Source organism: Leopardus geoffroyi, chromosome D2, assembly GCF_018350155.1.
Source record: "Leopardus geoffroyi isolate Oge1 chromosome D2, O.geoffroyi_Oge1_pat1.0, whole genome shotgun sequence".
Classification (NCBI taxonomy): domain Eukaryota; kingdom Metazoa; phylum Chordata; class Mammalia; order Carnivora; family Felidae; genus Leopardus; species Leopardus geoffroyi.
Genome location: NC_059334.1, coordinates 34503006 through 34516169, shown reverse-complemented (window position 1 = coordinate 34516169; position 13164 = coordinate 34503006). Strand labels below are relative to the sequence as shown.

General features: G+C 36.4%; 1 protein-coding gene across 9 annotated transcripts in view; it reads left to right on the top strand.

Moving 5' to 3' along the window:
• The window catches only part of PPP3CB (protein phosphatase 3 catalytic subunit beta), a 59039-nt gene that overhangs the window by 37605 nt on the left and 8270 nt on the right, over positions 1-13164 (top strand). For 4 of the 9 annotated variants that reach the window (XM_045439611.1, XM_045439608.1, XM_045439612.1 and 1 more), the window contains exons 10-11: positions 5348-5425; positions 12523-12604. In XM_045439611.1, the coding sequence (XP_045295567.1) occupies positions 5348-5425; positions 12523-12604 (160 nt within the window). Of the gene's footprint in view, positions 1-5347; positions 5426-10414; positions 10442-12519; positions 12605-13164 lie in introns of all 9 variants that reach the window. The other 5 variants (XM_045439609.1, XM_045439605.1, XM_045439610.1 and 2 more) reach the window with 3 other exon arrangements.

The window sequence follows — 13164 nt, the reverse complement described above, 5'->3', positions numbered from 1 at the left end:
AAATTCACTTTCTGTTATATTGTTTAAATCGTTTTTGATCAGTTCGTGAGCTGTGTTATTTCCTGGAGGTTTTTTTGAGAGGAATGCTTCCGTTTCGTCATTTTGGATAGTCCCTGGAGTGGTGGGGAACTGCAGGGCACTTCTCCTGTGCTGTCTTAATTAACTTGCGTTGGTGGGCGGGGCCGCAGTCAGACCTGATGTCTGCCCCTTAGCCTACCGCTGGGGCCACAGTCAGACTGGTGTGTACCTTCTTCTTCCCCTCTCCTAGTGGCATGGCCCCTCTGGGCTACTTGCACACTGCCAGGCTTGTGGTGCTGGGGATTTGGCGTATTAGCTGGGGTGGATCGGCAAGGTGCACGGGGGTGGGAGGGGCAGGCTCAGCTCACTTATCCTTCGGTGATCCGCTTCGGGAGGGGTCCTGCAGCTCGGGGAGGGAGTCAGACCCGCCGGAGGGATGGATCCGCAGAAGCACAGCGTTAGGTGTTTGTGCGGTGCAAGCAAGTTCCCTCATAGGAACTGGTTCCCTTTGGGATTTTGGCTAGGGGATGGGTGAGGGAGATGGCGCTGGTGAGCGCCTTTGTTCCCCGCCAAGCTGCGCTCTGTTGTCCGGGGCTCAACAACTCTCCCTCCTGTTGTCCTCTAGCCCTCCCGCTCTCCGAGCAGATCTGTTAACTTATAACCTTCCAGATATTAAGTCCCGCTTGCTGTCTGAACACACTCTGTCCGGCTCCTCTGCTTTTGCAAGCCAGACTCGGGGGCTCTGCTTTGCCGGCAGGCTGCCCCTCCGCCCTGGCTCCCTCCCGCCAGTCCGTGTAGCGCGCACCGCCTCTCCGCCCTTCCTACCCTCTTTCATGGGCCTCTCGTCTACACTTGGCTCTGGAGAATCCGTTCTGCTAGTCTTCTGGCGGTTTTCTGGGTTATTTAGGCAGGTGTGGGTGGAATTTAAGTATGCCGCAGGACACGGTGAGCCCAGCATCCTCCTACGCCATCATCTTCCCAGAAGCCGAAAAAATTTTTTTAATTGAATTGTAATTGACATACAATATTATAGTAGTTTCAGGTGTACAACATAGTGATTTGGCAGTTATATACATTACTAAATGCTTAACTTAAGTATAGTTAACCATCTTTCACTATACAAAGTTATTACAATATTATTGATTATATTCCCTATGCTGTACTTTTCATTCTTGTGACTTATTTTCTTTTATAACTGGCACTTTGTACCTCCTAATCCCTTTTGCCTATTTTGTCCATCCCCCTGCCCTCTCTCTGACAACCACCAGTTTGTTCTCTGTATTTATGAGTCTATTTCTGTTTTTTGTTTTTTTAGATTCTACATATAAGTGAAATAACATGGTATTTGTCTTTTTCTGTCTGACATACTTCACTTAGCATAATACCCCCTAGGTGTATCCATGTTGTTGCACAGGGCAAGATTTCATACTTTTTTTATGGCTGAGTAATATTTCATTGTGTATATATACCACATCTTCTTTATCCATTCATCAATCAGTGGATACTTAGGTTGCTTCCATATCTTGGCTATTTTAAGTAATGCTGCAATAAACATAGGAGTACATATATCTTTTTGAATTAGTGTTTTTGTTTTCTTCAGGTAGGTGCTTCGAAGTAAAATTACTGGATCATATAGTATTTCTGTTGTTAATTTTTTGAGGAACCTCCATACAGTTTTCTGTAGTGGCTGCACCAGTTTGCATTCCTACCAACAGTGCCTGAGAGTTCCCTTTTCTCCACATTTTTGCCAATACTTGTTATCTTTTTGATACAAGCCGTTCTGACTAGTGTAAGGTAATATCTCCTTGTGGTGTTGATTTGCATTTCCCTGATGATAAGTGATGTTGAACATTTTTCATGTGTCTGTTGGCCCACCTGTATGTCTTCTTTGGAAAAATGTTTATTAAAGTCCTCAGCCCATTTCTTAATGGAATTGTTTGGTGTTTTGTTGTTGTTGTTGTTGTTTTGGTGTTGAGTTCTATGAGTTCTTTATATCTTTGGGTAATAACCCCTTGTTGGATATGTCATTTGTAAATATTTTCTCCCATTCAGTAGAGTGCCTTTTCATTTTGTTGATGGTTTCCTTCACTGTGCAAAAGCTTTTTAGTTTGATACATCCCAATTATTTATTTTTGCTTTTGTTTCCCTTGCCTGAGGAGAGATCCAGAAAGATATTGCTAAGGCCAATGTCTAAGAGTTTGCTGCCTGTTTTCTTTGAGTTTAAGGTTTCAGGTTTTACTTTTAGGTCTTAATCCATTTTGAATTTATTTTTGTGTATGGTGTAAGAAAGAGGTCTAGTTTCATTTTTTTGCATGTAGCTGTCCAGCTTTTCAGACATTATTTATTGAAGAGATAGTCTTCTTTGTTATATATTCTTGTCTCCTTTGTTATAGATCCGTTGGCAGTATAAGCGTGAGTTTCTTTCTGGACTTTCTATTCTCTTTCATTGGTGTGTGTCTTTTTTTGTGCCAGTACCATACTGTTTTGATTACTATAGCCTTGTAGTATATTGGCCATTTGCTTGTCTTCTTTGAAGAAACATTTATTTAAATATTGTGGGGGCGCCTGGGTGGCGCAGTCGGTTAAGCGTCCGACTTCAGCCAGGTCACGATCTCGCGGTCCGTGAGTTCGAGCCCCGCGTCGGGCTCTGGGCTGATGGCTCAGAGCCTGGAGCCTGTTTCCGATTCTGTGTCTCCCTCTCTCTCTGCCCCTCCCCCGTTCATGCTCTGTCTCTCTCTGTCCCAAAAATGAATAAACGTTGAAAAAAAAAAAAAATTTTAAAAAAAAAATTAAAAAAAAAAAATAAATAAATATTGTGTTCATTTTTAAATGGTTTTTCTTTTTATTACTGAGTTGTAAGAGTTCCTTATATATTCTAGTTGCAAGTTCCTTGTGAGATACATCATTTGTAAATATTTTAGCCTGTACTGTGGGTTGTCTTTCCACTTTCTTGACGGTGTCCTTTGAAGCAAAGAGTTTTAAATTTTGGTGAAGTCCTCTATTTATTTTTTCTTTTGTTGCTTTTGTTTTTGGTGTCATGTTTAAGAAACTATTGCCTGATCTAAACTAATGAAGATTTACCTCTATGATACCTTCTAGAAGTGTTATAGTTTTAGCTCTTATATTTAAATCTTTGATCCATTTTGAGTTAAGTTTTATATATGATGTGTAGTGGGGGGTCCAATTTAATTCTTTTGCATGGGGACATTCAGTTGTCCCAGCACCATTTGTTGAAAAGACTGTTCTTTTCCCCACTGAATTGTTTTGACACCCTCATTGAAAATCAATTGACCTTAAATGTGAGGTTTTATTTGCAACAACATAGATGGAACTAGACGTTATTATGCTAAGCGACGTTAGAGAAAGACAAATATCATATGACTTCACTCATATGGGGAATTTAAGATACAAAACAGATAAACATAAGGGAAGGGAAGCAAAAATAATATAAAAACAGGGAGGGGGACAATCCATAAGAGACTCTTAAATACAGAGAACAAACTGAGGGTTGCTGGAGGGGTTTGGGGTGGGAGGATGGGATAAATGGGCAAGGGGCATTAAGGGGAACACTTGTCGGGTTGAGTACTAGATGTTATATGTAAGTGATAAATCACTAAATTCTACTCCTGAATCATTATTACACTATATGTTAGCTAACTTGAATGTAAATTTTAAAAAAATTAATTTTAAAGTGAGGTTTTATTTCTGGACTCTTTGTTCTATTCCATTCATCTATATGACTACTTCATACTTTTTCTAACTTATGATTAGAATGCCTTATGTGCCCTCTCTACATGACAAACTCCTACTGCATGATTCCTCTACCAGAAGCCTTCCTTTTCCCTGCAGGTCTTTTGTATACCTCTGCATACTTAAAGCATAGGGCTCATCACTCTTCTGTGGGGTGTGTGTGTGTGTATCTATATATCTATGTCTATACATCTATATCTATCTGTCTATTCTTTAGTATTTAGGAAGCTTCTGGTGAGTAGAGACTGGACATTTTATATTTGATTCCCAGAGCTTTAGCACAGTCCCTGGCATGTGGTGTGCTATTAATATATTTATAGGAGGAATAATAGGAGCAGTATTGAATTTTGTTTTGGATGTGTTCACTTCTAAGTGCCATTAGGACATCCAGAGGGTTATAGTCAATAGGCATTTTTATTTATTAATTGAAACTTGCTTACACTTTTCTTTTTTAAATTACTCGTTTGTCAAATATTGGATGCCTGTCTTCTACCAGGCATTGTACTAGACTCTGAGGTACAGTGGTAAACAAAACATCACCCTGCACTCATGAAGCTTTCATTCTAGTAGGAGAAACAGACAATATAAAATTGTTTAAGATAGTTGGCAATAATACCAGCAAGGAAATCCCGAGACTGAAGGTGAGGTCAAGACTGGTGATACAGACTGTGGAATAATCTTCAGAAAGGTGATACTTGAAACTCTGTAGTTATAGATGGAATTGCCAGGAGATTGAGCATATAAAATCACCAAGAGATTGTGCTGAGAGAGTCTTGAAAATATCCAGATTTAGGGGGGAAATAGTCTGAAATGTAGGAAAACCAAAGGAGTAGAATCCTGGAAACTAAGGGAAAATAGAAGAGAAAAATATGTAGAATGGTAAAGGAGGAGTAAGACTAAGAAAGAACCATAGGTTCAGGTTGTTAGTCATTTGTAATCTTAAGAATTAAGTTTTGGGGCACCTGGATGGCTCAGTTGGTTGAGCATCTGACTCTTGATTTTGGCTCAGGTTATGATCTCATGCTTTGTGGGATTGAGCCCCATGTCGTGCAGGCTCTGTGCTGACGGCATGGAACTTGTTTGTGATTTTCTCTCTTCCCTTCCCCTGCTCATGCTCTTCTCTGTCTAAATAAATAAATAAACATAAAAAAAAAAAAGAATTAAGTTTCAAGGGATTTGTTAGAGTCCGTTTTCTAAAAAAATTGAATCCTGGGACTTTTTTGAAACAGTGAAACTGTGCTGTAAGTTTTTTCTTACTCTGTAAGGACATGCTATATCCATAAATGGAGAATTTAAATGTATACATTTAGATGTTATTTATCTCTGTGGGGCTTCATTTTTTTTCTGAGACCCCTGAAAACTTACTCTGTGCAGAATCGCTCTTAGACTTGTTATCCATTGAACTTCTTTCATTTTGAAAACCTTGGTATTTTCTTTTAGTTTCTTCATTCTTCAATTGGGTTAAAAATCATTTGACTATTATGTGAATAATTGCTGTGTGTGCATATAGACATTTGCATTTGGTCAGCTAACATATAACTTTTCTTGTTTTTTTTTTTTTTTTTGTTTTTTTGAATAGTGACAGAAATGTTGGTAAATGTTCTGAGTATTTGCTCTGATGATGAACTGATGACTGAAGGTGAAGACCAATTTGATGGTATGATTATTCATTTTACTATTTTTTATTATGAAATGGTATTTTTGAACTGCCCAGCTTCACTACATAGTATTGCAAAATGTAGTCATTGCTCTCAAATGGCTATGTCATTTGATAAGTATCAAGACAATTTTTCAGATATTAAGATGTTAAAATCATTTTAGTAATATTACTTTTTTTATGTTGGTATGGGGAAAAAGATGAATTTTGGGAAAGGGGAAATTTGGAAGAAGAGAAGGAAAGGAAAATTGAAAGGTACTAAAGAATGTGGTTCTTCATGAATATGGGCACCACTTACAGGGAGGATATAAAAATGCTTTTTGTTTCATTGGTACAGTATTCTTAGTGCATCAGAAACATACCTGAACCCCCAATGTTGTTGTCATTTTTTTTCCCCCGAAACTAAAGTAGACTATTCCCAACTGATGAGTGGTTGTGTTCTAAGAGACCACTTGTTAGTTTAGTTTGATTTTCAGAAATGGTTTTTGAAGGTTAGACATGGCTGTTTGTTCTTAAGCAAGCCCACCAGGATGTGTACTGATGTGCATTTATAGTGTAAATTAATACTATAGAAACAAAATTCCTTTTATTTTTATGTCTTGAAAAATTTTTTTTATTTAAAATTTTTTTCAAATGTTTGATTTATTCTTGAGAGAGAGAGAGAGACAGAGACAGAGACAGAGCATGAGCTGGGGAGGGGTAGAGAGAGAGGGAGACACAGAATCTGAAGCAGAATCCAGGCTCTGAGCTGTCAGCACAGAGCCCGATGTGGGGCTCAAACTCACAAGCCGTGAGATCATGACCTAAGCCAAAGTCGGACGCTCAACCGACTGAGCCACCCAGGCACCCCTTGAAATTTTTACTTGAAACTTTTTAAGTATAAATATTTTTTAAAATTTCAAGTCACTGAGAAACAAAAATGTAAACAACTTAAAGCTGAAACTCTTTATTTCCTTCCATATGCCCCTCACATCTTTGTTGTAGCATTCTTTTCATAATTGCAATCAGTATATAATTGTTTCCATGTATTAAACATGGTCTATGTATTGTTAAAACTCAATAGCTACATATTTCTAGGTTATTAATATACCATAAGTTTCAGTTAATCTCATATTGTTTGGCATTTGGGTTGCTTTCAGTTATCCTTATTATGAATAGCATGCAATAAATATGCTTATACAGTATTTTTTTTTTCCTTGGAGTGAATTTCTTGAAGAGAATTACAGAATTAAATATGTGTTTTAGCTTCATTATTTTAGCTATGAACTGCCAGATTACTTTGCAGAAGAATTGGAGCAATATGAAGTGCTTTTTGCCATGGTTTTCTCCACAGGCCCACCTCATTGGTTTTTGTCATTTTTATTTATTTTGCTTGGTGGCTACCTAGTAGTGAATTATAGTTGGTTTAATTTATTTATATTTCTTTGATTTTCTAATGATTGTTAATTTAAAAAAACTGCCTACTTTTTCAACTGTATAAACTGTATATTTTAATTGACCACTTATTAAAGTACAACCTGAGTAAAAACTATTTAGAAATTTCTCTGCTTACGAACAGGTTTAATTCTTACACACTGTTGTAAGCCCATTTGTTAAAAGTATGAAGTAACTGTATACAAGTGTCTGCTATTGCCATCTGTTGGTGGCAAACAGAGATGTGCTTTTACTCTGGTTTGTAGTTTCATTAATTGAAATAAATTATTTATATCCATTTTTTTAGTTTGGATAATAAACTTTAATGAGTAATATTTTTTCTTATTTTAATTCTCCTTTTGATGTTTGTGTAGAAGTTTTTAGCTCTAACATACTTTCTTGTATCTGTCTTTTCCATAAAATTTTAAGTAGTTTTTTCTTCCTTTTTTTTTTTTTTAATGTTTATTTATTTTTGAGAGAGAGCACGTGATTGAGAGAGGGACAGAGAAGGGGAACAGAGGATCTGAAGTAGGCTTTGCGCTGACAGCAGAGAGCCTAATGTGGGCCTCATGCTCATGAATTGTCAGATCATGCCCTGAGCTAAAGTCAGATGGTTAACAGACTGAGCCACCCAGGCGCCCCCTAAATAGTTTTAATTAAATATTTTTTCTCCATGTTCTGTCACCTTAACCCTTTTCTCTTGTTAGACTAGGTCTGGGTTTAGATTCTAGTTTCTCATAATGACTATATGACCTCAGGCAAATTACTTAGCCTTTCTGAGCCTCAGTTATTTTACCTTCAAAATGAAAGTAATAGTACCTACTTCATAATCTTACAGGTATTGATATAATGACTGCAATAATTTTTGGTTCGTAGCTCACTAGTTTTTTCAGGTAAAGTTTTCTATTATTTGTTAAATTCTGTGAAATATCTAGTAGTAGTTTTAATTAGTATATCATTAAATCTGTATCTTCATCTAGGAAGGTTTTTTTTTTTAATAATTTAGTTTTCTAAACTAAGATCAAGATCTCTTGCTTTATATAATAGTTCATTTAACTATTTCATTTAATGTATTTAACGTACAGTTATTCCATTTAAAATTATATAATTTTTCTTTGAAAAAATCTGTTATCATCAAGTTAAATTAATATTTTAGCATTTTATATTCTCATCCTATTACAACCGGTATCTCTTAATGTGTTTTCTGTGTATAAGGTGTACATTATGTATTTGTGGGTTTATCTTATGTTTGAGAACCTGGATCAGCAATATTATTTCCTGTGGTAATTTTTATTTTGTTTTCCTTACCTTTTAAAAATCTGTTATTTACATAAGGCACTTACGTTCTACATTTTGCCTTTATTTTTATTTTTAACAAATTTGTATCAATATTATTAATAGTGGTTTTTAAAAATATTTTAAATAGGAGTAGTGATAGGTAATGCTTTAGTCCTCTTCCTATTAAAAAAAGGAAAAAAAATTTCTTTGTTAAGTCTACTACAGTACTTGGCTTAGATATTTATGATTTATATGAAGATAGACACTGAATCATTTTTGGGTTTCAACCAGGAATACATACAAAATTTTATTATATTCCTTCTAATGAGATTTTATGTATCTAATCAACATTTTCCTATCAAAGATAAATTATGCTTATTTATCCGCTTGTTATATTATTCTTGCACTTCAGGGATGAGTTAAGTTGGATCATTAAAGAGGTGGTGTAGTTTAGTGAAAAGGATCGATGGTTTAGGTATCTTGGTGCTACCATTATGCTAGCTGTGTAATCTTGGAGAAGTCACCTCACTTCCCAGGATCTTCTCATCCATGGATTGAAGGAATAGAAAGGAAATAATTTTAAATTGCTAAGCTGTCATTTGTGACAGTGTTTCTGTGGGAAAATACGTTGAGTTCCAGCTTTGAATATAGAAATAGATCTCCCTTCACTGCCAACATAGCAGGTGTAATTACTCATTTCTTCACCCTTCCATACTAAGTATTGGGAGTAGAGACTCCAAGAAAAATTTAAGAGTATGAATCTAGGAGTTTGTATGGAGGACTAAGAATGGTTTGGGGGAGACCCTTGAGGAATGGAGGAAAGGGGAGGACATTAGGATAGGTACTAGGGTGGGATAGGGAAAAGAGCTACTGGAACTAGGTTTATTTCCTTTTCTTAGTCATATTCCTGTATTTCTTCCCCTTAATTCTGTACATTGTTCTCCTTTCCTTTCACCATAATAGCATGTCTTTTGTCCTCTCCTTTCCCTTTTCCTACTCAGCAGTGGAACCATCCTATGAGCTGGGCATGGGGAGAAATCTGACTTAGAAAGAAAACTTGGTGGGGCGGGTGGGGGCGGATTGCTGAGGAAGGTTTAGCTTTTCTGTGGGGAAAGGGAGAGAGCAGGAATGGAGATTTCCCAGTGGCAGGAAAGAAAGAATAGTTTTTGCATATGTAAGCCTGAGATTGGGTAAAGGAATAAGCCTCTTAAGTGATGATCTTTGGTATTCTGTATTGTTTAATGTATATGTGGATTTATTTTTAAAGGCAAAAATTTGCATAAACATATTGCATGTATAAATGCACATTCTTTTTAGAGGTATTATTTAATCATTAAAGAGAATTTCTGAACACTGATGTCTGTGATTTTTAGAATGCATACTATTTCTTTCATATATTTATCTTTTGTCTTGAGTTTGGTAAAGGAAATACGTAACCCACATGTGTTGTAGTTTTACTAAACTAAAACTTTGCATTTCCTGTAATGGAATCATATATCTCTGCATTAGAATGGAAGATATGGAAAGCTCAAATGAAACATCTCTACTGCCTTCTCTTAGAGATATTACTTGCTTGAAACAGTCTGTTGCTATTTCTGCAAAAAGATGTCCCGCAAGCTCCCAGATTGGATTGGGAACAGAAAGCACATACTATTGATGTTGAGTATGTGCAAAAGTTCTACAATTCAGATTCAAGAAATTGTGTGCTCTTGTTATTATGGAGTGTGGGAGGCTTAGCCTTTTCATTATTGGGAGTGGGTAAGATTTTCCACTGAGGTAGTTTATGAAGTTACCCACATTTCTCTGTGTATACTATAGATTTTGCAGATGTTGGTGTCCTTGAAGAACCACATGAGTTTGTATATCATTTGTGTCATTACCTTTCACTTAACATATTCCCATGGGTGACACATTTCCTTAGGGGTATCAATATAAATGGGCGATTGTTGTTTGCACAGTCTCTTATCAGTCTTATGTGTTTTCACGTGTTTTTTTTCTGTCCCTAATTTGTCTACTTTCATCAAATATTATAGTCATTCTGTCCATAATTTCTTCTGAACACATATCTTTTAAGAAATCTTTCCTTTAGAGTTCTAGCCAGTGGCATCCCTCTTTTATTCACTAGATCCTACAATACTACATTTTTCAAATTTTGAATATGAGGGCCTTCATTTTTCTCCCTTTCTTTCTACATTCATTCTTCAGTACCACTGCCAAGTTAAATCTCTATCTTTTTATTTGTCTCAACCACCTTTTCTCCATCATTCACTTCCTTTTTTCTGGACTCTCCATCTGAAGAACGGCTCATATATGGCAATAAAAAAGGTACAGACCAGACAGAGTAACATTGTTTTGAAATATGACTTCATAAGTTATCCTCATATCCATGTAAGTTAGCACATTCATTGAATACTATTGATGCAGAGTCCTCTTGGGCCTTTTGCAAATTTAGTTTAAGTTTTATATGAGTTAGAATTTGATGTTTTTAGAAGTCATATTCCAAGATATCTGTCTTTCTGTGCATGGAAATATTTTTCCCTCTTTTTCATTCCTCTTGTTTTAAAATTTCATTCTTTTGCTTATTTGTAATGTTTTGTACTTTTCCCTGCATGATTAGGGGTGTTTGATTGTCTGTCTTATTCCCCAGAGTAATTTTACTGTGGACATTTACTTTAATATTATGCATGATGTGTTTGTAGACTGATTTTAAATCCTGACTTGTATAGTGTTTTTATATTCCAGTGACTTTTTAAAATTTGAAATCAGTATAGTTTACATATCATTCAGTTTTATATGTATATAAATTAAGGCTGAAAATATGAATGTGCCTCATTGCAGCCATCCTCTCCCATCCTCATACTCCTCTCCCCCAGTCTAGCTGTTTTTAAAATTCTGTCCATTTTAAAACAAAATGTTTGTGTTAATTCATTCAAAGAGATCAGACTTCCCTTATGTCCTTGGACAAGACATTTAATAAATTTAGTTTCTTTGTCTAGAAAATGAGATTAAAGTTTGCAATATATCCCTAATGTCTCTTGAAATTCTAATGTTCTATGATTCTGAGATTTTTAGTAGTATTTTGGCATCTTAAAAACACTGTGTAATACCATGGTACCTACACAGTTTTGTATTTGTAAAAACTGTAGCTTCATTGCTCATAATATTACCCTTTAGAGCATCATAAACATGGTCATGGAGCCTGTTTTCTCTAAAATATGTCTTTTGTTTTCGTCTTTGAAATTAGATTTCTTTTCTGTTTCCTTGTGGTAGGGTCCAGTCATCATCTTAGTTTTTAATTATATGGTATTTGTGGGCTGCTTGAATTTTAAATGAGATGCTCTAGCCCAGAAGACTTATGGTTGTTCAGACCTCTGTGTACCTATGGCCCCTTTTAGTCTAGTCTCTTTAGCCTTTCCTTAACTTTCTCCTCAACCATGGTGCTTCCATATGTGTGTTTTCATCATGTTGAAGCACAGCTCTAAGGAACCACACTCTTGGGTCCAGAGTGATTCTAGTTGCTATATATGAGATAACAGGACTGAGATTGTTGTTCTTTCTGGAGGCCAAGGGAAGGAAGATACAATTTTGAGTTTTTCTTCAGCCAAAGATCAAGTTATTTTGGTTATATTCTCTTCTGTACCAGTGATAGGCAGTACAGCCAACCCTTTATAGAGGTAACATTAGTGATCCTTTAGCCATGTTTTTTAGGGAATCTTTTCTTGTTCACTCTCCTTGTGTCATACTCACCTAGGGATATAAGAGCTTGTATATATTTGCATGACTTTGAGGACGTCTAGTCCATGAGGTTAAGATGTGCATTATTGTTGAAATATTAGTATGGACCTTAGTTAATCGCCATCTGCACAGTAGTTATTGTATACCATTGTTTTTAAACCACTTAGAGCAAGGAACTTGCTTTATCATAGTAAGATGGGATATTTCCTGCCTGCATGTCAGAGGCTTTTATAATAGTTAAATAGAAGACTATACAGAGTTATTACCAACTCTTGTCTGTTAGTCTGCATGCCATAGGCTCTCATGAGAATTAAACAAAGACGATAGGATTGTTAGCATTATTTTTGTTCTCTGGTTTGTGATACAGGTTGGGTTCTAGTTTCTTTCCCATTGCTGTTTTACTGATTAGCAGTAGCGTGAGAGTCATAATGTTTGTGGATTACTTTTCATTTGTATCTGTATCAAACCCCAGTCTTAGACCAGTGCTGAGCTAAACAGTGAAGGAGTAAGAAGCTTTTTGGCATGAGTTCATTAAGTCTCCTTCATGTGAGCTGGTGGGCAGAGGGTTTGGTGTTGGTTAAGATGAGCCTGGTATAGGGTAGTGATAGAATGGTGCAAGTGTGGATGCCCTAAACTTGAGTCCTTTTTTCTATTTATTCCATTGAAAGTAGGTTCAGCTGCAGCCCGGAAAGAAATCATAAGAAACAAAATTCGAGCAATTGGCAAGATGGCAAGGGTCTTCTCTGTTCTCAGGTAATGATACATTTTCCTGATTATTTGTTTTACAGAAATTCCTTTTATTGTACTTTGCTGTAAGCAGTGTCCTGTTTGACACCTAAAAGCAACATAGTAGCATTCTTCCTATAAAGAAGTTAGTTGTACATTTACTACATAGTGAAGAAGGGAACACAAGTCCTTTTGAAACTAGGGGTTTTGACCCTTGTGATTATTTTTGCTCACTTTTGGTATGTGTTGCCCTTCTGTGATGAAAGTACTGGTTCTACACCTTAAAAATTAGAGCAGGATAAGAAGGAGGGGGTACTTTTTATTTAAAAAAATTTTTTTTTAATGTTTATTTATTTTGAGAGAGAGAGAGAGAGAGACAGTGCAAGTGGAGGAGGGGCAGAGAGAGAGACAGAGGCACAGAATCTGAAGCAGGCTCCAGGCTCTGATATGTCAGCACAGAGCTTGACGCGGGGCTCGAACCCATGAGCAGTGAGATCATGACCTGAACTGAAGTTGGACGCTTAATCAACTGAGCCACCCAGGTGCCCCAGGAGGGGGTACTTTTTAGAGTATTCCTGATGAACTTG